This window comes from Zalophus californianus, chromosome 9, assembly GCF_009762305.2.
Source record: "Zalophus californianus isolate mZalCal1 chromosome 9, mZalCal1.pri.v2, whole genome shotgun sequence".
NCBI lineage: Eukaryota > Metazoa > Chordata > Mammalia > Carnivora > Otariidae > Zalophus > Zalophus californianus.
This window is the reverse complement of record NC_045603.1, coordinates 102673771-102700660: the sequence shown is the minus strand read 5'-3', so window position 1 is coordinate 102700660 and position 26890 is coordinate 102673771. Positions and strand designations below refer to the sequence as shown.

Here is a 26890-nt window from a genome sequence, read left to right as displayed (position 1 = left end):
CAGGCCCTACAACAGGATCTCACAACGGCAGCCACTGGGGACACAGCTGAGCATGCTTTCTGTGTCTGCTTCCCTCTCCAGAGGCAGAGGGCCTGTCTTTCCATTTTTCTATCTGCACAGGGCACAGAATCTGGCACACAGTAAATATGACTGAATGAAGAGAAGGTGGGGAGGAAATGTTCACCGTTGCTGCTGCCGTGGCTGTGAGCACAGCCCTTGGGCACCTCTCTGGTGGGCTGTCTGGGTGGGCAGAAGGAGCAGGGGGAAGAGGGAGGCTGCCACGGTAGACACGGCTGCTTCCAGCTCTGGGGTGAAGAACCAAGGCCAGAGAGGGCTTTCCTACCCGCCCTAGCCCAAGGCAGGGCTCACCCTCAGGCCACTGGGGGGTGGCCCCGCAATGCAGCCTCATCACCACGGGGGCAAAGGCCATCTTGCCCTCCACACAGTGCTTCCGGATGCTATCGATGACTCCAGCTGGGAAGTGGATGTGGAGGTCACAGAGGAAGATGATGCTGTGCGGGTCCTGAGGACACATCAAGGAGGGTCAGCAGACCCCACAGATCAGGGTCAGGCCACTCCCAAGGACAATCCTCAGGCTCCTTCCCACTCACGTGATGGACAAACTTCCACAAAACAAACTGCTGGGCAGATTTCCACAGTACTGGGCACCAGAGCGCAGTAGTCAGAGTCAGAGAATGAATTCTGACCCCTCTCCTTCACCCTTTATGGATGGCAAGGCCTCTGGACAAATGCTCCATGGTCATTTGCTCAGCCCCACCCTGGCATCCATCCTGCAGCAGAGAGGACCTCCATGTCCTCATTCCTTCCTCCCTGAGGAGCCGGCCACCTCACACATCCCAGATGTCTCCACCTCTTAACCAGTCTGTAACCGTGGCTCCCAAGCCTCTCCCAGGCTATTACCTTCACCAGGTCTATGCCAGCCTGAAGCCCAGCCGAGCGCTCGAAGTTTCCACTCAGTTTCACATACTGGTAGCTGCAGGGAGAGGAGAGGAGAGGGGGCAGAATATGAGGGCTCGGCGGCAGTGGTCCTGGAGGATGCCGGCGGGCCCGGAGGAAGGTGATGTGTGCTCCTAGGATGTGTGCAGGTGAGTCGTCTGGAGAAAGCCAGACAGCGGGACTCAGGAAAGCCAGGTGGGACTTCGGGCTCTGCCCAGCACCCAGCAGTCCCAGGACTCTAGAAAGCGGGTGGCTCTGGCCACGCTCTGGCCGGGGAGCCTCCTCACCTCCGCAGCTTGGACCTCTTTAAGGCCATCTCGATGTCCATGTCCTCACTGCTGTAGTCAGTGATGATGATATTGAAGTGTGGGTCGCCGGTGGCCCGGAATAGCTTTTCCATGTCCCTGATGAACTGCTGCACCCAGCGCGCCTGGTTCTTTACTACCGCAGTGGGCAACGGGAAGAAAGAAGCGGTAACACTGAAAAAGGCAGCCCCACTACCAGCTCCCACACGAGTTGGGGCCCCAGCAGACCTCTGCCGCTGCGGACCCACCAGCAATGCAGCGGGGGGGGGGGGGGGGGGGGGGGGGAGGGTGCGGCCAAAGGCAGAGGGACAGCTGACCCGTGAAAGGGGCCTCTGCACCCTGGCACCCACAGAGCCTCCGGGCAGTGCCTCATGGGAAGGTCTGGGACCGGGGCTCGTCCTCAGTTCTCTCGGAGTGACCGGACTGTGCTCTCACACTCAAACCCCATTATCTGCCCCTCCTACTAGCACTCTTGCTCTCCTGTCCCAGCCCATGGTTACACACATCTGCTCCATGCTCCTCCTTCCCACTACAGAAACCAGCTAAGCCACTCTATGTCTCGTTCCCCAGAGCAGTTGCAAACCCCGGTACGATGATGGCCCCCCACCCTGAAACCTGGCGCAACAGGGAGCACGTGGCCTTCGAGTTGGCATCTCTGCCAACCGCAACGCTCAGCCATGTGACCTCGGGTCCTCGACTGTTGAGTGGCCTCTCCCACGGGTTCTCGTGAGATCACATCAGTGAGCAGTGACCTGGGTGCTGCTGGATCCCCACTCTGCTAATAATGGCCGGGCTCAGCTTGAGGCTCACCAGGCACAACGAAGTGGACCACGGCTCGGTGATTCCAGGAGAAGCCCTGGGGCCAACACAGTTTGGGCTCTGGGGCCCGGACATTCAAGACATGTCTCCGACGGTTGTGTGAGCCCCAAACCAGGCCCTGCAGGTTCCGGGCCTCGACCTCTTCCCCACCAGCTGGATCGATGCCCTGCCAGCCTCGTGTAGACACATACTCGGAGAGCCGCACTGGGCGCTGGCCTTGTTCCAGCAGCTCAAGCTCCAGGAGGTAGCGACCTCCACGTAGCTGGTCCTGGCGCTTCTCCACATTCACAATGCGCTGTAGCTGGTACTTCCTGTGGCAGAAAGGGTGGGCAGCTTGAGTAACTCCTTCCCCCACTGTGGGGGGTAACATGATACGTAGAAGCCTGTGAGGTCAGAGGTCAGGAGACCCTGATTTTTGTCCTAGTGTTGCCATTGGCTAAGATGCTGACAGCAGGGGCCCCTGGCTGGCTCAGTCAGTAGAGCACGTGACTCTTGATCTCAGGGTTGTGCCCCACGTTGGGTGCAGAGCTGGAAGGGAGGGAGGGAGGGAGGGAGGAAAGAAGGAAGATGCTTCCACCAGATGTTTAATCTCTAGTGTTCACTGCCTCCATCTTTAAAAATGTACCTACTGACCTGCTCTAAAGTCTGTTATAGCTCTAAGATCCTAAGTATATGAGGTGAACATGTTTCCTTCAGAAACTGACCCTCATTAATAAAATATTCTACTCCCTCACAGTCCATAACACACGATGGGTTATTAGAGAAATTGGTTAGATTGGTTAGAACTCAGTATCATGGAATATTATACAGCAGTACAAAGGAATGAAGCACTCAATACATTCTACAACATGGCGAAGCCTTGAAAATGCTTTGCTAAGTAAAAGAAGCCAGAGACAAAAGGCCACATACTACATTTACACGAAACGTAACTCCATTTGCATGAAATGATTATTATAGGTCAATCTATAGTGGGAGAAAGTCAAGCAGTGGTTGCTAGGGACCTAGAGAAGGAAGAAATGGAAGTAATACTAACAGGTATGGGGGTCCTTTTAAAAGTGATGAAAACGTTCTGGAATCAGATGATGGTTGCACAACATTATGAGTATGCCTAAAACCACCAAATTGTACACTCTAAAACCATACACTCTAAAATGGTACATTGAACGTTATGTGAATTGTATCTCAATTATAAGAATGTTGATTGGTTAAATGAATGAATGCGAAAACAAAGAAGTCAGGCCCTGCTTTTTGCCCTCGCCCTTCCAGCCCACGCTGGGGTCTTATCTCTTTTAGTCTCAGTTTTGCCTGTGCTATCCCTTTACTACTAGCTCCTTCCCTGAGAAAGGGGACCCCATCTACCAAGCCTTCCCGGTGCTCAACACACGTCCCAGGCCAGGTGCCAAGGGATGTCAGAACCTTGCCCAAGGGTGGACAAAGACCTGACAGGTAGAGCTCATTCTCAGGAACAGGGGGTCCCAGGCGTGTGATCGTCCAGGGAGCCTGCAGCAGGGGAACGGGCAACAGCCCCCAGGTTCCTGCCCCCAGGCCAGCTGGGTGCTGTGCCCCAGCCCCGGTCCCAGGAGAGCCCTTTACCTTACCCCCGGCTCCTCTGGTTGAGCTTCTTCAGGAAGACCCGTGTGACCTCGAGAGCCTCCTGCTCTGGAAGCAGCAGGTTGCCAGACGTGTTACAGTTCAGATCGATCCAGTCGGTCCGCAGGGCTTGGAAGTCAAGGTTGCGAGCACTGAAGGTCTGGTCCCAGTTTACCACTGGGTCAAACGCGGGCACGTCCTCGAATACCTCACTCATTTCCTCTTCCTCGTCTTCGTCCCCCTCTTCTCCCTCCATCCGCCCTTCCTGGCCTGCAGCAACCACGATGTCTTCCTCACCATGCCAACCCCTCCCGGGGGCTGCGGGCTCCATCCTGTCTCCCCTTCTCTGCTCTGCGATGTATGTCTCAACTTGATTCAGCCACTGGGACTGCCCTAGTGTCTTCCTGGGACGGCCACTACTGAGCCTCGGCCCCTTGACAGCAGGCACTTGCCCCGTCGGATGCCCCGGGGGCCACTTCTCAGAGTGAGGTGGATCTTGGCTGGGCTCGGGGCTAGGTCTTCGCTCCCTCTTCTCTGGTTGCTGGACTGGGACATCGCTGGTCCTCCCAGGGAAAGGAGCTGTGGGGTTCTGCTTGGAAAACGCTGCCAGCAGACCCTCCCGGGGCTGAGCGAGGAGCTTCCGCAGGCTCCGGAGGTGGTAGTCAGTGACATCCTGCCCGGGGGGAAAGGTAGGCACTTGTCTTCCCTCTGGCATCCTGGCATTCTGGACATTGGAGGCAAGGGTCTCCTCTGCTGCTTCTCCATACTGGGATTCTTCTAGAAGGCTTTCCTCAAAACCTGTTGTTAATAACAACCACCATTCCTCACATCAGAGTTTCCAACTTTCCCAAACAAGATAGATAAGACAGCGGTTGATCCTATGAATGACACCCAACGAGTGTCAGATGGGGATTGCACCTGGGCTCTGCCACTGGCTTACTGTGGGCCCTTGGGCAAGTTACCAACCTCTAACTAACCCCAGTTTCTTCTTTTGCATAAAGGGAATAATCATGCATCTTCCTTAGGGCTGTCGTGAAGATGGAGTGATATAAAATACCCAAAGTGCCTAGCAGGTGCCTGGCACACACGGGGCCCAACAAATGGCCCCGGCATGCCCTAATCCCTCTAGAAGAAAGGCCACAGGACGACAGTGCTTCTCTCAGAAGAACTTCCCCAGTAACGTGCCAGGGAGAGCGATCCCTCCAGCAGTCCAAGCAATCTCCCCTGGGGCTCTAACTCTCCTCCAGCTGACTGCAGCACACTGTTAAAAACAGTGTCACTTTCCACATGTGCCTGGGATGGAAAAGGAAGGAGTACCACTGTCTCCTCCTTTGGGTGTGGGGGCGGGGGGGGCTGTGTGGTTCGGATTTTAAGCTCCTCAGGGGCAGGGCTGGCCTGGTCTGAACTTCCTCTAGAAACAGACCATGCTCATCCCTCCCAGCCTGGCCCGGCAGCCTCAGCTGTTACTCTGTTACCTGGATGCTCCGGCCCCTGCTTCTCAGGCTGGTCAATCTTGATGTACTCCTGAAAGCTGAACCTGCAGGAGGACGGGAAAGGCAGACTGGCACCCAGGGCCCCCATAGGCTAGCACGTGAGGCTCTGGGGGAAGGGCCAGCAGCAGTATGGAGTCATGCCCCAGTCTGGAGGGCAGGAGTGTGTATGTGTGTCTGTGAGCATGTGGCATGCCTGGGAAAGACCAAGACTCCTCGGGCTGGAAGGGCATTTGCCACCCTTCTAGTCCCGCGGAGCCCCTCTGTAAGGCCATTCTCTTGCCCCATTCAGTGTCACTCACTGGTCCTGGTAGTACGAGTTTTCCTGGTAGAAGCATTTATTATGTGTCTCCATGTGGCTCAGGCGGGTATAGTCATTTGGGTAAACGAAGGACAGATGCACCTGGAGGCAAAGAAAGCAGCAGCAGTAATGAGAGGGTGGGATCTCAGTAAGAAAGCCGACCAGGGTGAAGCCTGTGCCTGGCTGGGCCCACACAGGGCTCACGGTGATGGGAGAAGGGCTGCTTTGAGCTTCGGCTGAAAACATTTGTTCCGCAGACCGGGATTCCATTCCACTCTTCAGGGCTCCTCTCCTGGACTCTCTAGACCAAATGCAACCCCGGACTCAAGCTTCCCAGTGTGCTCCTCACCTCGCATCCTAGCTGCTTCTCCCCAGCTGCAGCCAGCACCATTCTCTCCTCCTCCTGCCACTTCCAAACCTTCACCTGCAACCTCCCACGGCCCTGGGACAACCCCCCTTTTGTTACCCACTCCACTGCTTCCTGCCCTCCTTACAGCTTCAGGCAATGCCACCAACCAATTTCCCAGTTAGACCCCACCCATTCTCCACCCAGAGGATGACTCCTGGCCACTTCTTCCTGCCTTGAGCACTCTCCTAATCGTTTCTAGATCTGGATATATAGTGTGCCTTCTGCCTCTGCAGTTTCCACCTGGGCTATAGGTTCTCTAGAGCTAACCTCCCCTCCACAGTTCACTTTCCCCAGGGCCTCATCTATGAGTTTTTAAGAAGTACTGCTGGCTGGTCGCCCGGTAGGACAACCCAGGTAGGACAGGGTGTGTGGCTAAAGGAGCTGAGCGTATAAGAAGCCTCAGGCCAGTCCGCCTCCCATCACCGTCATCACTGTGGCAGAGCTGGAGTTGGAGTTCTTCCTAAAGCCGAGCATTTCTTCTCAAGGTTTATAAGGCAGTCCACTGGGCCATGGGCAACGTGGAATGCAAGTTCACCCAGCCCATGGACCTGTGAGACCGTCCTGTCTGCTGCTATGTGGCATGGGGAGGAGGAAGAGTCAGGCCCGGCACCCCTCTATCTCAGCCACAGGCTGCAAGCCCCCACTGCCCAGCCCCCAGACTTACAAAGCGGAGTCCCTGGTAGCGCTGCAGGGGGAGCCCATCCACCAGGTAGCTGGGTTTATAGGGACAATCGGGCAGGACGTGGCGGAGATGAGTCTTGGGGATCAGAGGCACTGAGGACAGTAAAGGAAGAGGGATGAGGGTGGGGACGGGAGCCTGGAACGGGCTGGCTTCGAGGCACAAAGGCTCTCGGCTGAGCGGGAGGGCCGAAGGCCTCTCCTCTGAGCAGGCACCTTTTTGTATTCACTCATAGCAGCCACGGGCAGTCCAAGTGCATGAGCTGAGGTTGCCAAACTAAGGCTGGCACCACTCTTCTGGGGTGGGTGCATTCAAGGAGCCTTGGAGGCCAAGGATTCGGCCGCAGTCCCCGGTTCATGGCATGGGGACTGCTGTAGAGGGCTAGCCTCAGTAAAGGTTTAGAAACATCCAGGAGGCCACCGAATCTCATCCTAGCTCAGGGCCAATAACTGAATTTCCATCCAGTTGTTGTGGGGATTGGGGCTCTCTCATCTTTTAAAATGTAAATGCTCCCAAGAATTTAAGACTCCAACACCTAGGGCGCCTGGGTGCCTCAGATGGTTAAGCATCTGCCTTCGGCTCAGGTCATGATCCCAGGGTCCTGGGATCGAGTCCCGCATTGGGCTCCCTACTCCTTGGGAGCCTGCTTCTCCCTCTGCTCCCCCCCAACCCATGAATAAATAAATAAATAAATCTTAAAAAAAAAAAAAAGACTCCAACACTTTGGTGGGAACATATTTCTCTCACTGGAATAAGAGCTGGGATCAAGGGGCGCCTGGGTGGCTCAGTCGGTTGGGCATCTGTCTTTAGCTCAGGTCATGATCCCAGAGTCCAGGATCAAGCCCCGCATCGGCTCCCTGCTTAGCGGGGAGTCTGTTTCTCCCTCTGCCCTTCACCCCGTTGTGCTCTCTCTCGCACGCGCCCTCTCTCTCTCTCGCAACTAAGTAAAAATCTTTAAAAAAAAAAAAAAAAGAAGAGTTGGGATCCAGTAGAAAACTATGATATATGTGATTGTGGAGGGACACGTACAGGATTTCTGGGCTCTAGTTCTACTCCCTGTCCTGGGAGGTGGTTACCCAATGTTTGCTGTGTAATGATTTGTAGAACTGTAAAACTGCACATAAATATTTTTGTACTTTTCTGTACGCATATTATATTTTACACTCCTAAGGGAAAAGCGAGATTCTCTGACTTTGGAGTACTGTGGTAGAAGTGACAAGTCCGCGGAGTCTCCTCTACTAACACCCATGGCAGTGTATGGTCCCCAGACTGGATGAGATGTGAGCAGCCAAGGCTTTACCTCGATAGAGGGTGTCTCGAGGGTCGGGCCGCAGCATGTCTGCAAGGGGCAGCTCCTCTCTGGGAAGAGAGTCTCGGGAGCCTGCATGGCTGGCTGCTGTCTGAGGGATATGGCCCACGTCATCCATCCTTAGGACTGTCTCATCTGGGCCCAGGGAGGAAAGAACAGAAGCAGCTGTGGGTCCTAGAGCAAACCCAGAACCCAGGCCCCCTGCCCCTCTGAGAGGCCAGGCAGAGCCAGAGCCCAGGCTTTTGTACCCTCCCCCCCAGGGACAGTATATGGGGTGTGCATGACCCCACTCCCCTCTAGCTCTGCCCTCTCACAAGTTGTGGGCTCAGCTACTGATCTCCTTTGGACCCACTCTACCAGCCTCATGGCTACCACACACCACAACTTTGTGTAAATTGGAAAAAGACACTACTTCCTCAAATGTGTTACTGCTCTCTGCTGGAAATCTGTCATTTAAGTCTGCTTCATTTATCTCACAAACATGTACAGAGCATTTACTAAATAACCAGCCAGGCACTGTTCTAAGCATCTTATAAATATCAAACCACTTCATCTCCATAAGCACTGTATACCTTAGGTGTTTAGTGACTATTCCTACTTTACAGACTAGGAGCTTTGGCAACGAGAATCTAAGTCATTTGCCGAAGATCACACAACTGGTCAGTGGCAAAGCTGAATCTGAACCTGGTCAGTGTAGTCTCAGCCTCCAGGTTATGCTGCGTCTCAGACAGACAAGCCAGCAAGGTGGACCACGGCAGGGCGCCACCTTGCCCCCTCCATCACCCCCAGGCTAGTATTCTCCCCTCCAAGTGGGCCAGGCCTCCCCCTCCCCTTTTCTAACTGCCCTGGTTGCTCCCTGCTGTCTGGATTCATCTGTCTTCAGCCCCAGGTGGAGCTCTCCTTCTATACTTGGGGCTGGTTACCTCTGGCTCATCTTACTAGTTTCTTCCCTGAAGTTTATTATGGGCCTCTTTCCTCTCGTTTCACATTGCATCTATGGGCTCCAGCTCTCCCTTCTTCCTCTTGCACCAACTTAGCAGCTCACGACCTGCCCCTTCTGCCTTGACCTTGTGGTCTCTAGCTTCGCTCACCATCAACCGCCCCTTACCTGTGCTGCTACTGCCACGCTGCCTCCCCGGCCTGCCCCACCCCGCCCTCCTCGTCTCTCTCACACTTTCCACTGCCTTCCCAGTCTCCTCCCAGCACTCAGCTTTCCCTTCCTCCCTCTGGCCCTGCCTACTCTTCCTACACGCGGGCGCACGTGGCCCCACTTGCCCGCCGGTGATTTCTCAGTGGGGCCTGCGGATGCCTAGGAAATCATGAGCAATACATAGTACGACTGAAGAGTTCGTTTACTGCAAATCTAAAGCAGGTGAGAAAGTTTCTTCAGCTCTGGTCATGGCTTTGCAAAGAACCATGGGACCCTCGACTGTGAAATAGGAAACTGATCTCACTCAGAGGTGTTTCATCTGGAGTGAGCCTCGTGGTCTCTGGGTGCTCCTGAAATTGTACACAACATATTGTGTGTGGATGGACAAGGGCGTTCTTCTGGGGCAAGATCTCAGCAAGCTTCCGGCAGGTTCTCAAAGGGGTCACTGACCCTTGAGAGTTAAGGATCTCTGACCTTAGGGTCCCTTTAAGTTCTGTTCCTTGTTCTGGACCCCCTTTCCACCCACGTTCCAAGCACCTTGAGCTTTAGCCTCCAGCCCTCCCTTTACCAAATCCCCTCAGCGGACTGAGCCCCACACGTTGGCCCCAGCTCACCTCTGTCTCCAGGGGAGGGGCAGAGCCTACTCACTTGTGAAGAGGGACAGGGAAGGGGAGTCAATAATGGTGAACTTGGCTCCAGGGTCATTCCGTCGCCACTGGAAGAGGAGAGAGGGTGGATGCGGAGGCTTGGAGGGAGCTGGATTTAGAAAAGAGTTCAAGGGACAAGGGGTGAGGTGCGGCTCCGAGCTGAGCTGGGGGGGCAGGCAAGGTGGGGCTCTCACCGCGACTTCCACATGATCCGTGCCCTCGTTGTTCTGTTTGTGCAGCACCTCGAAGTAGTACCTCTGGGAGGCCGCCAGGCTGGCAGGAGAGAGCAGAGACCTAGAAGGCTATCTTCTCGGGCCCTGTGGCCACCCGTGACCCACTCTTCCGCCATCCCACCTTGCTTCCGCCATCTGCAGGCTCCCCTTGTCTTTTTTTTTTTTTTTCTCTGCTCCCAGAATCCCAGGAGCTTTGCTTTTAATGCTGGCCTGGAGTTCCCACGCTACCTCTTACTCACAGTGTGACCTTAGTTTTCTCTTCTGTAAGATGGCGGTACTAACAGTCCACACTTCACAGGAGAATCAGGACAATCAAAGGAAATACAGATCTTCCTCAACTTGTGGGCTTACGTTCTGACAGACTCCTCTTAAGTTGAAAATATTGGAAGTCGAAATGCATTTAATACACTGAACCTCCCGAACACCATAGCTTAGCCTGGCCCACCTTGAACGTGCTCAGAATACTTGCATTAGCCTACAGTTGGGCAAGATCACCTGACACAAAGCCTAGTTAAAACAAAGTGCTGAATATCCCATGTAAGTTACTAAATGAAAGTGAAAAACAGCATGGTGGTATGCGTACAGAATGGCTGTATCGGTTGTTGACCCTGTGTCATGTAGCTGACTGAGAACTGAGGCTCACGGCCACTGCCCAGCATCACAAGAGACTATTGTACCCCTTAACTGCTAGCCTGGAAAGAGATCCAAATTCAAAATTTGAAGTACAGTTTCCCTTGAATGCATATCACTTCTGCACCATCGTAAAGTTGAAACATCGTAAGTTGAGCTATGGTAAATCTGGCCATCTGTAATAGTAACCCTTACAGAGTTGTTAGTATGTGCCAGACGTTGTTCTAATGGTTTTATACATACCAACTCACTTAATTCTTGGTTATAGATGAGAACCTTGAGGCACCGAAATCTTGGGTAATTCGCCCAAAAATCACTGAGGTAGTAAGTGGTGGAGCTGGGATTTGGACCCGGGCAGTCTGGCTTCTGGGTCCATGATGTTAGCTGCCATGCTGAGTTACGTGTAAAGTGCTCACCACAGAGACTGGCAAACAGCAAGCGCTGTTCGCAAGCTAGACCGTCTTATTGTTACCAACATCACTATTATCACCATTAAGCCAATGCATGTTCTTGCTTATGTGTGCAGGCCACCAGGTGGCACTCTGAGGTTGGGCTAAGTTCCCCTTCCAGCATGTTAAAAGCAATTCCAGCCACTACAGGCTGGGAAAGGCCTGGTCTCCCTCCAGTCTCCCAAGGGATCACAGCGATGAGGAACTTTCCGCAGCACGGGCAGTGTCCAGGCTGTACCACTGTGGACATCTCCAGGGATGGAGCAAATGGGAAGGGCAAGGACTGGGAGAAGAAAGATCTATTTTGTTTTCCAGTCCTGAGTGTCACTAAATAGCTGTGTGACCTTCTCCCAGTCACACCCCTCTCTGAGCCTCAGTTTCCCCATCTGTAAAATGAGGAAGGATAGGCCAAATAGTCTCTAAGTCAAAGACTTCATTTATCAGAATGCACGAATGCCCAGGCATGCTGCATCTCTGGATAAGGAAGGCTGGAGAAAAGGGAAGGTACAACTGGGCTCCCCTGCCTGGTTTGACCTCAGCACTTGAGGTAGGTTGGGTTTTTTCTGTCGCTCACAGGAATGTCATGAGACTCCCTACTCACCTCACTGGCTTGGAAATTTGGCTCCGAAATTTCCCAAACTCTCCAGGGGCGGTCCACTCTTTTCCAGTCTAAAGGTGTGGGGAGAGTGAGAAGAGAAGGAAGGAGGAAGATGAACAATATGAAGGAAGGGAGGTGGGGAGTGAAGAAGACAAGGAAGGAATGGGGAGGAGACATGTGGCAGAAAAGAAGGTAACCCAGGCAAGAAGCACCTCCGCCCATCCTACAAGGGGCCCGAGCAATCAGGCTCCACGGCGTTCATCCTTGGCACCATGCTAAGGACGCTGGAACCCAAAAAGGGGACGTGGCCCAGTCCTGGCCCAGAGATGAACCTTCCTGAGGTCCTTCTGTGGCCTCAGGCTAACTCCTCATTCTTCCCCAGTCTACACTCTGTCTATCCCCTTGTAAAACGGGGCAGGGGTGAGAGGGAGGATGCTCCTCTCTCACGCCTTCTTCCCTGGCTGTCATGCCAGAGAGACTAATGGTAATGAGGGTTTCCTGATGCAGGCAGGTGCCTCTTCCATGACCTGGCTCCTGGGCCCAGGGGGAAGAGTTCTGGAGCTGGGTTGACCCTACCTTGCCCACACTGGCCAGCAGCTGAAGGCCTGACACCTGGTCGTCCCGGCTGAGCCAGAACTCAGCGTTGTCATCTGCAGCAATGGCAAACTGGATCTTCCCTGGGCAGTGGGGGAGAGAGTTTGCAGATGAGAGCAAGAAGGGCATTAGCATAAAGGGCTGAAGGCCTGTTTTATGTCTTAGCGATTACATTCTCTTCAGGGGGCTTGGTGCCGTGGCTTCCCTCTCTGTAAAGTGGGGGTTCCACATCCTAGGAGACACCATGAAGACAGAGAAGACTCCCAGGGAGAGATAAGCTAGTGCCAGACTCTGCAAATCAGGGCGTGAAGTGGCAGCTGGGGGGCCACTGGATGAGACCTCACCATGACTAAATTTCCCCTCTCTCCCCAGTGATGGACTAACAGGGTCCAGGCAGCCTAGCGTGGACTTACTTCTCAACTACAGGCTTATGTTCTCTGGGTACCATAAAGAACGTGGAGCAGGAAGCAGGAGGATGGGACTTTGGGGCCGGCCTCACCATCGGTGAAGGGGTGCAGGTAGCCAAAGATGCGGAGGCCATAGTTGGTCCATTTGGGGGACACGGCCAGCTTCCTCAGGGTTGTGCGAATCTATGCCAAGAAAGGGGAGGGAAACCATTACCCAGAAGAGGGAAGAGGAAACTCAAGCAATTGGTCCACTCAGGGCTGGTGGGAAGACCAAGGTGGGGAGGGAGACAGGAGGGACTGGGGCATGGCTTGGTGAGTGGAGTGTAGGCAGGATTTCCACTCCCACTTGCTTCTTTGTTCATGTGACCTTGTACAGTGCACAACCAGCCCAAATGTACGTGGTGGTTCTGGCTAAATTGTATCATGAGGTACAATGAGAGCCTGAAGCTGAAATGATGCAGAAGATGGCAGAGAACTCAAAGGAATCCTTGGGAAGGGAGCAAGAGTAACAACTGTGGGCAGAAGAAAAGAGGACCCAAGATATAAAGGAAAGGAAATGAACCAGAAAAGAAGCCAGGACAGATGAAGAAGACAGAAGACAGAGGGAGATGAGACACAGGAGTGGGCCGAGGGAGGGAAAAGAGGCGCACCCAGCAAACACTCACATGGGGGTACAGTGGGAAGTGGAGGTTCCTCCTGAGCTGCTGAATGGAACTGCCACACCAGTCCTCAAACACATGCAGGTTGGCGCGGCCCCGGAACTGTACGGGGCAGAGAAGCAAGCAGGTGAGTCTGAGCGCCCCGGCACCCGTCCGGCCCGCGGCTTGAGGACGCCGGGTGCATAGACGATGCCCGGGCCGCCGCAGCCCCAGCCCGGGTGTTCCTCTCACTACTGAAGGTCACGGTCCAATTCAGTCCCATCCCATCCTCACACCCAAGGCCTCTTTCTCCAGCCTCATCCCCACTGCTTGGCCCTAAAGCCTGGGTCTGTTCTTTTGGCCATGCTTGTGCGCGCGCGCAGTCCCAGCTCTTTCCATGCCGGGAGGGGGTGGTTTGCATTCCCCAGGCAAGGGGCAGTAATAGCCATGACAGAAAGGCAGAGATGACCGAAAGAACTGGAAGGAGGGCCAGCCTGGGGTTTGAGCTAAAGACTTGCTCTCCTCCCCTCCCCTTCCCCTTCTGCCTAATAGTAAGCTCCACAGCTGTCTGCTGGTGAAACCTTATCTACCCAGTAGTCTTCATGCTTCTGGCTCCCCTTGTGGGGAAGCAGCTGGGAAAGCGCTGCAGGAGGTCTTTGGGGGCCCCATCCGGCAGGACAGCCTCGGACTGCTCCCTTAGGAGCTGGAAGCCTCTCTCCCGCTCTGCGCGGGCCTCTCCTGGCATGACTACCCAGGCGCCTGGGACTTGGGCAGCCCTGGGAAGCTAGGAGCAGAGGATGTATGCTCTCTCCTCCTTGGCTGTGGCATCGGTGGGCAGAGACTGAGCTTGGAGGCCAGAGGCAGAGGGCCCCCTTCAGAAGAGAGGGCCTTAGAGCCAGTGCTCTGAGTGGGTGGAAGTGCTGGGCGTTTGAGAGGGGAGGGGAAGCGTGGGGATCCCGTCCCGATTTATCCTGACAAAGAGTTTCAGATTACCCCATCTCAGCAATTTTCTCCTCCCCCTCCCCCCAGCTTAATCTCCAGGTTGTGGGAGGTGGGGCCTCAATTACTCTATACAAACAGGCCCTGCCCTTCCCTCCCCACTGTGGCCCATCAGATATCAAAATCTGAGCTGCCCTGAGGAAAACAGAGGAAGAAGGGACACCCAGACTGGAAGCCCAGATAAAAGGAAGTAGCACAAGGTCTTCAGCGAGCGATCTGGAGGGACAGATGGTTGGGAGGGGAGAAGTCCTGCACACGAATGCCAAAGATCTGAGGTGCGGCCTCTGAGGAAACAGGACCCCACAGCTGGATCCAGAAAGGACACAAGAGAGCCTGTCACTCCCCGTCCCTTCAGCAGCCTGGCACTTCCTGGGCACACTGGCCTGGTCAAAGCTGCCTTGGGAAGCAGCCATTCCACCAGGGAATATGAGTGGGGGGCTGGGATGGGTGGGAGAGAGAATGTGGGCTGGGTAGGCGGGCGGGCTGAGGCTTCTTGGAAGGAAAGAATGGGGACATTGTGCTATTTCTGGGGAAATTCCTTAAATCCAGTTTACAAGACTCAGTTGTCTCCTACAAATGACCTCTTCTAAGCCCCCCCTCCGGGAGACTTTCAGGGCAGTGTGCTCAGATCCACAGCAAACTGCCGAGGGAGGGCATGCCACCAGAGAAATCTGTTTTATTCAGCCAGGAGGCCAGAGGCCACGGGGGGGGGGGGGGGGGGGTTGGGCAGAGGAAGGAGGGAAAAAGGAAGGAACTGGGCTGGCCACCTCCTGCCTCCCACTTAGGGCCTTGCTTGCTACAGCAAGGGTAGCTTGAGATGCTCTGGAGAATGGAAGGCAGGGGACATGAGGGTGTAGGAAGAGGACTAGCCCTCTCCTCTGAGGTCTAGGCCCTCACTCGGCATCACAGTAGCCTTCAAACCATGCTTCATCCACTCTCAGGCTGTAGGCGGGGGTCTCTGCAGGACCAGTGGGCACCATCTTCCTCCCAGGCCCAGACTGGCAACCCCCACCAGGATTTGCGTCTCTCCAAGTTTTGGAGATTTTGTATCTGGCAGGGATGAGGGATTCCAGCTCATCAGCCTGCCCTTTGCCCACTCTCTCCATTGTCCAGCAGGGGCTAAGGCCCAGGGAAGGACACAGGTTACTCCTATCACCAGATTTGGCCAATGACGGATTTGGAACTTCCAGTCGTAAGTAGTGGAGAAAATACTTGTTGGAACCCTCTCATTTTAGAGGTCAGATTATTGAGGCCCAGAAAGGTAAACTGACTCCCCCAAAACACACAGCAATTAACCCTGTGGAAGTGGGGAGTATGGATGCAGGAGGGGAAGGCCAGCCTGGTGGGTCCTCAGACAGGAATGTCCACTGTCTTCCATTCCCACAACACTGCCTCTACCAGGCCCCACTGGGCTTGCCAGGCCTGCTGTAGAGCCTCCTCACTGGAAGGAAGCTTCTCTCCCTCCACTTATTCTTCACACTGCCTGCAAGATTGTCTTACTAAAGCATAGACCTGATCGTGTCACTCTGCGGCTTCAAACCTCAGGAGACTCCCAAAAGGCTTCAGAACAAAACCTCACCCTGGCATGTGAGGTCTTTTCAACTGACCTATCTTCCCAGCCTCACCTGCCACTCCCTGTCATGCACCTGCACGGCACCCACACCCATCTCCCTGTCTTTGTCCCGCTCCTTCACCTCTCCACGGCTTTACAAACACTACTCCCCGGTGGGAGGGCCTTTTCCTTTCTCCCCCACCTGGCAAACGCTGGCTCAGCCTTCTCTGACTTCCTCACCAGAGTTAATAGCTTCCCTCCTCTGTGTTTCCAGAACATCTTAATTATTTTAATGAACAAATGCTTGCAGAAGCTAAGCTCGTAACCGTATGTTCCTTCATTGATTCGATAAGTGCCGAATGTCTGCCTTGGACCAGTTAGAGATGCAAGGAGATGTGGTCCTCCAAGGAGAGAGACGTGTTAACAATCGGTGTCACCTGTGCCAGGGGCTATTGCAGAAGGGTCAGGGGCACATGGCATGAAGGCAGGAGCAGTCACCTCTGCCCCCAGGAGACACAGGAGCCGATCACAGAAAGTACACTCGAGAGTGGGTAAATAAAATGTGGTACGGCCACACAATGGAACAGTACTCAACCATAAAAAGAAACGAAGTGCTGGTAGAGGCGACCGCATGGACGAGCCTTGAAAACGTCATGTTAAGTGAAAGAAACCAGACACAAATGGTCACATTGTCGGATTCCATGTATATGAAATGACCAGAACAGGCAAAGCTAGAGAGACAAAAAGTAGACTACTGGGCACCCTGGTTGGCTCAGTCAGGAGGGCATGTGACTCTTGATCTCAGGGTCGTGAGTTTAAGCCCCATGTTGGGCATGGAGCCTAATTAAAATCATAAAAAGTAAAAAAAAAAAAAAAAGCATTCCTTAAAAAGAGAAAAGTAGATTATTGTTTGTGTAGGGCTCGTGGGATGGGGGGGTGATGGCTAACGGGTATGGAGTTTCTTTCTATGGTAATGAAAGTGCTCTAAATTAACAGTTATGGGTGCGTAACTCTATGAATCTAGTAAAAGCTATTGAATTACACACCCTAAATGAATGACTTATGTGGTATTTAATTTACATCTCAATAAAATTGTCACGGAAAAAAAAAGGTAAGCCTGAGAAGAAGATTTTGGGTCTCAGCCCTCTCATCAAGAGACAGCAGCTCACCAAAGCCAGGGAAAGGCTGACTTGCTTTGATCTTATTTGGATTTACCAAATTTCTTTCTTGTTTTCCAGATGGAACATCCTGAGCATCAGACAGTGTTTTGGTCAATGGATGCAAATGAATAAATTGGCATTGAGCTTTGTTAATCAGTGGGGTTTGTGAACTAGAGTTTTATGATTTGGGGTGCCATGAATAAGTTTTTGAAGGCAGTTACCCCGTGAAGCCCAGTCCCACAGCTGTCCACTCTGACAGTCTCTATGACACAGCAAAGAGAATGCCTATGGCTGCTTAGCTTTCCAGAGTGACTTCTGGCCTCAGAGACCCTGTGTTGCTGGCTAAAGACTGGGGCAGGGAGACAAAGAAGAGACCATTCATTGACAGCTTTCTTATCCTCTGTCCTTGCTCACTTTCAGGGCAGGGCTGTGTCCTAGTGATGCCACCTGGAGGAAGTGAACGAGTTAACCCCTCTCTGAGCCATTACCTGCAAAAGGGGGATAACAGAACCACCTGACAGCTCTTGACAGCTAGATGTTCAGTAAATAACATGTATCATTAACCTGCTGAAGCTGTCTGTCAAAAGGGCAGGAGACAGGGCGCCTGGGTGGCTCAGTCGTTAAGCGTCTGCCTTCGGCTCAGGTCATGATCCCAGGGTCCTGGGATCGAGTCCCACATCAGGCTCCCTGCTCCGCGGGAAGCCTGCTTCTCCCTCTCCCATTCCCCCTGCTTGTGTTCCTGCTCTCGCTGTCTCTCTCTCTCTGTCAAATAAATAAATAAATAAAACCTTTAAAAAAAAAAAAAGGGCAGGAGACAGGTAAGGAGATAGGAGCAGAGAAGCACCGGTGGTGGGGGCAGGGATCACCACGCAGCTCTGTGGCTGCAAATGTTAGTTATATAGCCTTTCAAAGGGGCCTTGTTTTCTTTGTTGGTGAAATAAGATGATTGGATCAGTGATTCCCTGAAGATCTATGAAGATTGTAAAGAGGATTTTGTAAGATTTTTTTTGGTAAAAACTACTTTTTTTAAAAAAGATTTTATTTATTTATCTGAGAGAAATCAAGAGAGAGCACGGGCTGGGGGAAGGGCAGAGGGAGAGGGAGAAGCAGGCTCTGCACTGAGCAGGATCCTGGGATCTTGACCTGAGCCCTGAGCGGAAGGCAGACACTTAACCAACTGAGCCACCCTGGCATCCTGGTAAAGCTACTTTTAATATTAAAAAAAAAAAAAGTCAGTGGAAATCAGGCATTTATCACCAAAAGGCCATATACACTTATTAAAACATCAACACTTTCTTTAAAAAGTTAATCCTATTTTAATCACTATTTACTATTTGTTCACTGTTTTAATCTCATAATATTTCCATCCTTGATTGGCCAAAAAAAAAAGTGGGGAAATTAATGATTAATAAAGGCAGAATGGGGGCATCTGGGTGGCTCAGATGGTTAAGCGTCTGCCTTCAGCTCAGGTCATGATCCCAGGGTCCTGGGATCGAGCCCCACATCGGGCTCCTGGCTCAGCGGGGAGCCTGCTTCTCCCTCTCCCTCTGCCTCTCCCCCTGCTCATGCTCTCTCACTCTGTATATCTGTGTCTCAAATGAATAAATAAAATCTTAAAAAAAAATAAATGCAGAATGTTATACAGCCATAATCTTTAGAAAAAACGATCTGGGCACCTGGGTGGCTCAGTCGGTTGAGTGCTGGACTCACGATTTTGGCTCAGGTTGTGGGATCGGGTCCAACGTCTTGCTCAGCACAGAGTCTGCTTGGGATTCTCTGCCCCTTCCCCCCCAACCTGCCCCGCTCTCTCTCTAAAATAAATAAATAAAATCTTTAAAAAAAAAAACAAAAAGAAAGGAAAATGATCCCAACTGTCCTCAAAAGATTGAAGGCTAGATCATGGGATCAATGGTCTTTAAGGCACCCTCTTTTCAAAACACTCCAGGTGGGGTGGGGCGTAATCACCTGATGACATCACCTAGTACAGCTGTGCCAGTGTTGTAATGTGCCCTCTCTCAGGGCTTTAAACAGAGGCAGTTTCACGGCGTGAATAACCTAACATCGTATTTAGCACGATGCTACCTCCTCTTCTCCTGCCCCACAGCAAATAGGTGGATTGGAAATAAAATCATGCAGGCTGAAGAGCTCAATCTGTGATAGGTATGGATAAAGACAGTGTGGGCTGGCCAATACCACCCAGCCAAAAAAAATAATACATGTCCACAGGTCTCAGGACTAAAAGGCACTGGGTTATGGGCAAGTTGTCAAATATGCAGCCCAAATTTAAAATTTTCACCCCCAAAGAACCATGCTACTATGGGGTCTCAGCATAAGCATTTATTCAAGGTAATCTTGAGCATGTTAATTAACCTCTCTGCGCCTCAGTTTATTTACCTAAAGAAAAGGAATCTTTCAGATCCTATATAAGTGAAAGGTATCATAGCAACTCTTATTCACATGTTTAACCACTTCCTATAAAAGTTTTCTAAAGCATTGTTTCCTAGAGTATTTTCCTCAAAACACTAGTTTCATAGAATATTAAGAGATATTTCATGGGGAAAAAAAACAAGGCAGGAGACACATAGGTTTGGTACCTGCTGAGCTAAATAAACCAAGTTAAACAGCTCACTACAGAACTTCTCAGAACCTTTCCTATGTGAATGTGTATTTCCAAGAAGTGGATGTAGTATATAGTTTTTATGCCTTATTTAACAACAGGCTCCTTTCTTCCTGGAATACCTTATGAGACTTGCTGTCCAAGAAAGTTTGGGAAGCCTATCTTTAAGAATGATGTGGATGTGAAAGTCAGGTGGCTTTCCTGAGTTCTGTTTTTCTCACTTATAAAAATGAGGACAATGATACTATCTTACAAGGTCATAAAACTGATAAGGGATGATATGCAAAAACCAGCACACAATAGGCTCAGAGCAAATGCTCTCCTTCTCTAAAAGAAGAAAACTGAATGAGCCTGAAGACCTTTTTTTTTTTTTCCAAATTAGGTGAAAAAAAATTCTGGGGGGCTAAGGGGGAAAAGAGAGGGCAAGAGTGTATGCAAGTGCTAGGGGGCTGGGGAGGGGAAGACGGGCAGAGGGGGAGAGAGAATCTTAAGCAGGCTCCAAGCCCAGCGCAGAGCCCAACCTCAGGGCTCAATCTCTTGACCCTGAGATCCTGATGTGAGCCAAAATCAGGAGTCAGACGCTGAACCAAGTAGCCACCCAGGTGCCCCTAGGTGAAGATTTTTAATAACAATCACTAGAAGAATATTTTCTGTGGTCTCTGGAATTATCTGTGAAAACTATGTTTTGACCATCTCCAAGAACAGGGACAGTGACAAATCCCTTACCTCCGAGAGCCAGGGGACAGGCTTATTCCATTTCAGGTAGCTGTAGTTACCACTCTCACCTTGCTCCACATCTTGGTCCTGGTAGAAGAATGAAGAATGAACTGGGTGGGAATATTAGGATTGGGGGCCCCTTGAAAGTGCCTATGGGGAGGCAGAGGCCCAGGAGACCCTGCCACTGGGGAAGCTTATCAATAAGAGACACTCCCATTTATGATTCACCCTGTATCCCTCAGAAAGACACCCCCTTATGGTTTCGTCAATGCATACTCTCCTAAGGTTCTTTTACTTTCCTGAATTTTCTGTCTTCCCATATGGCTAAAAACATTTTTTCTTTCTTTTTTTCTTTTTGGAAAAATAATTTCTAAATCGATCAGTGTTCTGAGAACAGGAACTTGCCTCAGTCTTCGTCTACATCCCCCCCAGGACTCTGCCCAGGTCTGTCACTCATTTGTCCTGACAAGGGGAAGCTCCCTGGGGACATCGCAGGCCTTCCCCTCCCTACCATGTAGGTTCATGGGTTCAGTTTGGTTCTGCTCCAGCCTTGGAGATCCATGTCTCTTCTTGGCTCAGAGGCTCAATCTTAGGGTTCCAAACTGAATTAGAACCCAATTTCCCCAGTTCCCATCCAGAGCTCCTCCTACCTCCCTAGGGACGACTGGCCCAAGAGACACTATAGAAAAAAATGCTCCATTCCAAATCTGTCCCCCAGCCATGTGCAGCTATATATGATGTCTACCTCATCATCTCTCTTAGCAGTGAGCATCTGGGATTATCACTAAGGCACCAGCCTAGGCCTCAGGCCTGCAAGATGCAGGATGTGATGGTTCTGCTTTAAGCCCTTTAAGATGAAGACCACATGCCTGGAACAGTTCAATTCTGGGCCTCTTGAGCTGCCTGAGGAAGGCTTTGAGGAGGGCAGGATGGACATCTCTATCCACCCAGCTAACAAGATCCTGTGATATCCGAGTACAATTCCAGCAAATCTCTCCTTGAGCCCTCTTACCACAGAAAAGTAGGGGATTCCCTTAATAAGGTCACGGACAGGTGAGGACCCATGTTAATGCACTAGTAAGAGAAAATGGGCTGGCCCCACCACATACCTTGGGGCCCAGCCTCTGGGGATGATAAAACTGGAGATTTGGATCCACAGCCGGAATGTTCCTGTTGGCCAGAGCCTTGGCCAGTTCTCGCCAGCTGCCATATCCTATGGAAGGGACCGAAGAGAGAAACAAGGTCAACAGAATATGAAGACCTCATAGGTCTGTAAGACTTGGGGGGAATAAAAGAGTTAAGCTTCTTCTCTTCTGCAGCTCTTCATACCTCTTCCTATGGTGGGCATGAAGTGGGAGGAGGGTCGGGAGATAGTTACAACCTTGGCCAAGGTCAGTAGTGCAGAGGGAGAGGAAAAGAGCTCCTAGCACATTAAAATTTGCTGTCTTCCATAATCAGAGAAGGAGCCAGGCTAGGTGAAGATGAAACACGTCCATTTGTCCATGGAGTGTGTGCAGCACTACAGGCTGAGTCTTCCCCAGTTGCCTTTTGAGGCTGATTTCTCCCCAAAACTGCTGTGGGGAAAAGGTTGTGAAGGCAGTGAAACTAAGCTTGCTCCCTTTCCAGCTCGGTCCCCTTCCTCCGCATCCAGGGAGAAACTGTTGGGGTGCCAGCAAAGAGTCAAGAAGCAGAGCGCTGTGCTGAGGGTGAGGCTGCGGGAGTCAAGGTTCAGGGGTCAGCACGGCCACACACTGAGGGGTCAGAGCCCCCCACGTGTCAAGGAGGCCACTTGGGCATGACTGTCAGACTTTGAATATGTGAAACCAAACCACTACTGGCCATGAACCCAAATCATAGACGATCAGGACCTAGGCTAGCAGAGGCTTTCAAGGTCATCTGGTCCTCATTTCAGGTGAGGAAAATGGGACCCCAGCCGGCCAAATGACTTCTCTCGGCTCACTTAGCAAATAGTGACAAGGCTAAGACTGGCACCCAAATGTCCAGATCCCCCACTGGGCTACTACCCTGTCTCCAACAGCTCCATCAAGATGCTCCCAGGGTGGTGGGTGCTGCACAAGAGGAGTCAGACTCATGCTCACTGACCGCTGGGAGCCAATAGCTGACCCAGAGCAGATGTCATGAACCCCGATGTGAGTCCAGTCGAGACACAGCCAACCAGACACAGAGGAAAGAGCTCAATGTATGAATGTGGCCAACAAAAGGTGGACACCACCATTTTGTGGGAGTGTTTATGTAACTGACTCCAGGAGGGGGACTGTGGTGGGTAGGGGGATGCTTTTCTTCCAGTTCTGTTTGATGTGGCCCTTTAGTGCTTACTAAGCATATCACAGGAATTATCTCATCTGAGTCTTGTAATACGATTCTTGTGAGAGAGGCGCCTGGGTGGCTCAGTCGGTTAAGCGTCCAACGCTTTTTTTTTTTTTTAAAGATTTTATTTATTTGACAGAGAGAGACACAGCGAGAGAGGAAACACAAGTAGGGGGAGTGGGAGAGGGAGAAGCAGGCTTCCCGCGGAGCAGGGAACCTGACATGGGGCTCGATCCCAGGACCCTGGGACCATGACCTGAGCCAAAGGCAGACGCTTAACGACTGAGCCACCCAGGCGCCCCAAGCGTCCAACTCTTGATTTCAGCTCAGGTCATGGTCTCAGGGTCATGAGATCCAGCCCTGCATCGGGTTCCACGCTCAGCATGGAGTCTGCTTGAGGTTCTCTCCCTCTCTCCCTCTGCCCCTCCCCCGCATATGCATGCGTGTGCCCCCCCCTCAAATAAATAAAATAAGTAATTAAAAGACTTGTGAGATAGGCCAGGTCTGACTACCCCTATTTTACAGATGGGGAAAGAGCAGCGCAGAGTTTAAAGTCACAGAGTGACTTGTTTTGAAGCCACGATCAGAACAGAGAGCCTCCCTGTCTCATGAGCCAGTGTTTTCTCATTCCGCCTACATTTTCCCCTGTGGGCACTTTTTGACACAAACTTTGAAGAGTCCCAGGGGCAGAGGCCTCAGCTAGGGATCTGTGCCTCTGGGTTTCTGCACAGACATTAAACCTCTGCTCATGTTATGTTTATGGGGACTTCTGCAGGTTTATCCCTCTGCCATCAAGGTCTCTCCTGTTTCCATGGCTGGCCAGCTGGCAGGCGGGAACAGGTCAGACTAGTTCAGTGCAGGGGGATGTCCTGGGGAAGCCAGATTCTGGGGCCAGTGAAGTGAGGTGAGGATATGGGCGGGAGGAAGAGAAAGAATGCTCCCAGACCTACACCCTGCATTTCTGGATGAGCTCAGGAGAGAGCTGTTTGCTCATCTGTTAATCCTGACTCAGGCACATCCTATTTAAGAGCCCCCACCCTTCCCAAGTCCAGGGAGCAGTTGGCTAGTGGTTGGGGAGCTCAGGTGCCTGGGTGATGAATGAGTCACATGGTGGGGTGGGGTGGGGAGGCTCTGCCTTGCTTCTGCCTCTGAATGATTGGGTTGTCTCTTCCTTTACTTTGCTCTTACAACTACAAGCCATCTACTTCTAGACAAAGTTGTGAGGAAATAATAATAAAAACACTACTTCCCCTATCCATGGGAGTTACAGTATGTCTCAGATGCAATTCTTTCTCATAGACTAGTTTTCAGCACCAGAAAAATTATTTGACTCTTGGAAGTCACATCAAAGTGAGACAACCCAAGGTCAGGGAACTATCCCTGGCATTTGCTGGAAAGTGATGAAGACTCTCTCCTTGACCAAATTTTAGACAGGCTCTTCTGAACCCTCCTTCTGAGCAGGCCTTGTCCTTGGGCCCTGTGCTTGGCTGGCCCAGCCCAGTGTTGAGGAATAATCCTATTAAGTCTTTTTAGTAGGAATCTCCACCATCTTTGATACCTGATCAATTCTTCATCTTCCCAGCCTTGATGTTTAAGTCCTCAACCTGCCTTTGGTTAAGAATACTGTTAGGCCAGTTTAGCAGCAAGAATCCCCCTACCCAGATGTCTCCTCTGGGTAATTTTCCATCTCCTGGCCCCCTCACTCTGCTTGCTGGCTATAAATCCCCAGCTGTCTTTGCTGTATTCCGAATTGAGTTCAGTTCTCTCCTGAGGTCTCTTTCCTATATCATGATAGTACTGAATAAAATCTGCCTTTAATCACCTTTAACTAGTGTCTGGCTCTATTTCTCTGTATAAGAAGATAAGAGGTGGTTCTCTCAGTAAACAAGCACAAATCCACTGGTGGGGATTGGGCGGGCGGGGGGGGGGGGGGCGGTGATATAGGTGAGGTTAAACCCAACCAGGCCCTGCACCTGGTCCCAGGTGTCGAGATGGCTTTGAGATACTTAAGAGACTGGGGTAGTCAACAGCCCAGCCTTTAGTAAGTTCAGGAGTAGGAAATTCCCTTTGCAGACTTCAGAGTAGAGGAGAAAGACAAGCAAGGCTTTAGAGTCAGACCTAATTGTCTAACTACCACTTATAAATGGTGACTGCTTAAGCAAGTATCTGACACACTGTAAGTATTCAGTAAGCACTCCTTCCTCAATGAGTTTGGGGTTCCAGACCTGGGAGTCAGATATGAGTTCAAGCCCCTTTACAATCTTGTAAACCGCAAACGGCCAGTAGTTCTTACTCTCCTCTTTCTCTCTACTTACTGACTAGAGAAGTGGACTGTGATCCAGCAGGGACTCAGCGGAAGCAGAGCAATGGATGACAAACGCCTCTCGTCCATTCCTCCCCGTTGCCCATCCATCCCCCCTGTGAACATTCACTGAGTGCATATCAGGCATCAAGCAGTGTGCTGGGCATCTGGTAATTCCTCTTCCTGTTTCTTTGCCTCTGTATTAACCCTGCCAATGGATCCCCAGGCATTGCTCAGGCCCCTGGGGGAACCTGGAGCTAAAGAATGTGCTGATTCAACTATTGACACTTGTCACTTGCCCTCTGATAAGTGAACTCCTCCTGCTCCTGGCCAGACCTCTCCTCCCAGAGTGCCAGCTGCCAGGGCCTGTTTCTCCTGCAACAGGTGTCACATTTGTGCCAGGAGACAGACACCCTGATCTCAGGTGACAGATAAAGCACCACCATGGGCCTCACATTCTGCCCTCACAAAGCCGGGCTATCAAATTCACCATCAGCTGGAATTTTGCCAACATCTCTCTTCGGTGCAATGTGAACTCTTCAAAGGCCTGAAGATGATCATGTTGGCTCTTTGCTGAAAATATGGGATACATATATCCTTTGGTGCTTTTTTCAAAGACTCTCACGTACATTATTTCACTGGATCCTCACAACCTCCCCGTGGACTGTTGTCATCTCCATTTTAGAAATGAAAAAGCAGAAACAGACAAGTGAAGTCATCAGCCCAAGGTCACACAGTGAATAAGATAATCCACGTAAAGGACTTAGTACCTGGCACATAATCAGCAATAAACAGGTTGCAGTTTATGATTTTATTATTCATCACAATGTGGCAGGTCTGAAACTTGCATTCCTTTTTCCTGACCTCTGGCCTGATTCCCTTGGCAGGGTGTCATGTGGTCAACAGGGATATTTACACCAGAAGGAAAGGAAGTCCCTCGTGTGGCTTGGGCATCTTTTGGATAGATTTTTTAAGGATAGCTGACACGCTTTGCTCATGGATTGGATAGGAGGAGAGGAATCAAGAATGATTTGAAGACTCTGACCTGGGCATTTACTTAAGCAGGGGAGCCTAGGCTGGGGTGTCCCCGGGAGAGGTGGAGCTGAGAGTAATGTCAAGTAATGCAAGACGGGAAGAAGACTGACCCGGACCCCACTCCAGGGCAGTGGGAAGGTCGGGCTGAAGGAGGAGCCTAGGAGGGCTGGTCCCACCGGCTCCATCAGATGTAAGGGACCCAAAGATCCAGGGCGAATGCAGAGGATTTGCTCAGAAGTCCAGCATCTGTCCAGAGAAGAGGTGATGAATCCAGAGGACAAGAGTTTGCCAAGGGAATGCGACGTTGTGCCACCCAGGGCACGGTTCCACAAATGTCAGCAACCAGCACTGAGTCCTAGGACAAAAAAGCAAGACTGTGGCTCTGTGGCTCTGACCTTGGAGTGCCCTTTAGGGCCAGTCACATGTCCTCAGCCGAACAAAGCCCCTATGTCTAGAAGCCAGCAGGGCCTGGACCCCCCCTTCTCCTCCCCACCCCCCGCCCCCGCCAGAAATCTGTGGTGACACAGCCAGTCAGGGATGAAACCTGGGACCATCACCTGGGAGGAAGTCCCTGAGGCAAACACAAAGCTCCAGTGGCAGAGACAGAACTGTGTGGCTTAACCTTTCCTTCCCAGCCCGTGACACCATGATGCAAGAGAACTTATTATTCACGTAACCTTACCAGTTAACACTGATGTGTGAGGCATAGCGATATATATATATATATATATATATACACTCATATTAAATGAAATATAGAATATTTCAGGAAAACAAGGCTTAGAGGTTAAAAATCTTGCTGAAAGGGTGCCTGGGTGGCTCAGTCGTTAGGCGTCTGCCTTCAGCTCAGGTCATGATCCCAGGGTCCTGGGATCGAGTCCCGCATCGGGCTCCCTGCTCAGCGGGAAGCCTGCTTCTCCCTCTCCCACTCCCCCTGCTTGTGCTCCTGCTCTCGCTGTCTCTCTCTGTCAAATA

At 51.7% G+C, this 26890-nt stretch overlaps 1 protein-coding gene across 3 annotated transcripts in view; it reads right to left on the bottom strand.

Annotated features, from left to right (window-relative positions):
- B4GALNT3 (beta-1,4-N-acetyl-galactosaminyltransferase 3) overlaps positions 1–26890 on the bottom strand; it is a 96521-nt gene that overhangs the window by 4084 nt on the left and 65547 nt on the right. Inside the window, exons 2-18 of one of the 3 annotated variants that reach the window (XM_035721961.1) lie at positions 21360–21463; positions 20260–20337; positions 13233–13328; positions 12660–12750; positions 12143–12243; positions 11570–11637; positions 9851–9950; positions 9658–9724; positions 7851–7994; positions 6536–6645; positions 5464–5564; positions 5147–5208; positions 3680–4469; positions 2073–2392; positions 1245–1398; positions 922–994; positions 370–523 (exon numbers count right to left, since the gene is read on the bottom strand). In XM_035721961.1, the coding sequence (XP_035577854.1) occupies positions 370–523; positions 922–994; positions 1245–1398; positions 2073–2392; positions 3680–4469; positions 5147–5208; positions 5464–5564; positions 6536–6645; positions 7851–7994; positions 9658–9724; positions 9851–9950; positions 11570–11637; positions 12143–12243; positions 12660–12750; positions 13233–13328; positions 20260–20337; positions 21360–21463 (2613 nt within the window). Of the gene's footprint in view, positions 1–369; positions 524–920; positions 995–1244; positions 1399–2072; positions 2393–3679; positions 4470–5146; positions 5209–5463; positions 5565–6535; positions 6646–7850; positions 7995–9657; positions 9725–9850; positions 9951–11569; positions 11638–12142; positions 12244–12659; positions 12751–13232; positions 13329–20259; positions 20338–21359; positions 21464–26890 lie in introns of those variants that run through there. The other 2 variants (XM_035721962.1, XR_003520194.2) reach the window with 2 other exon arrangements.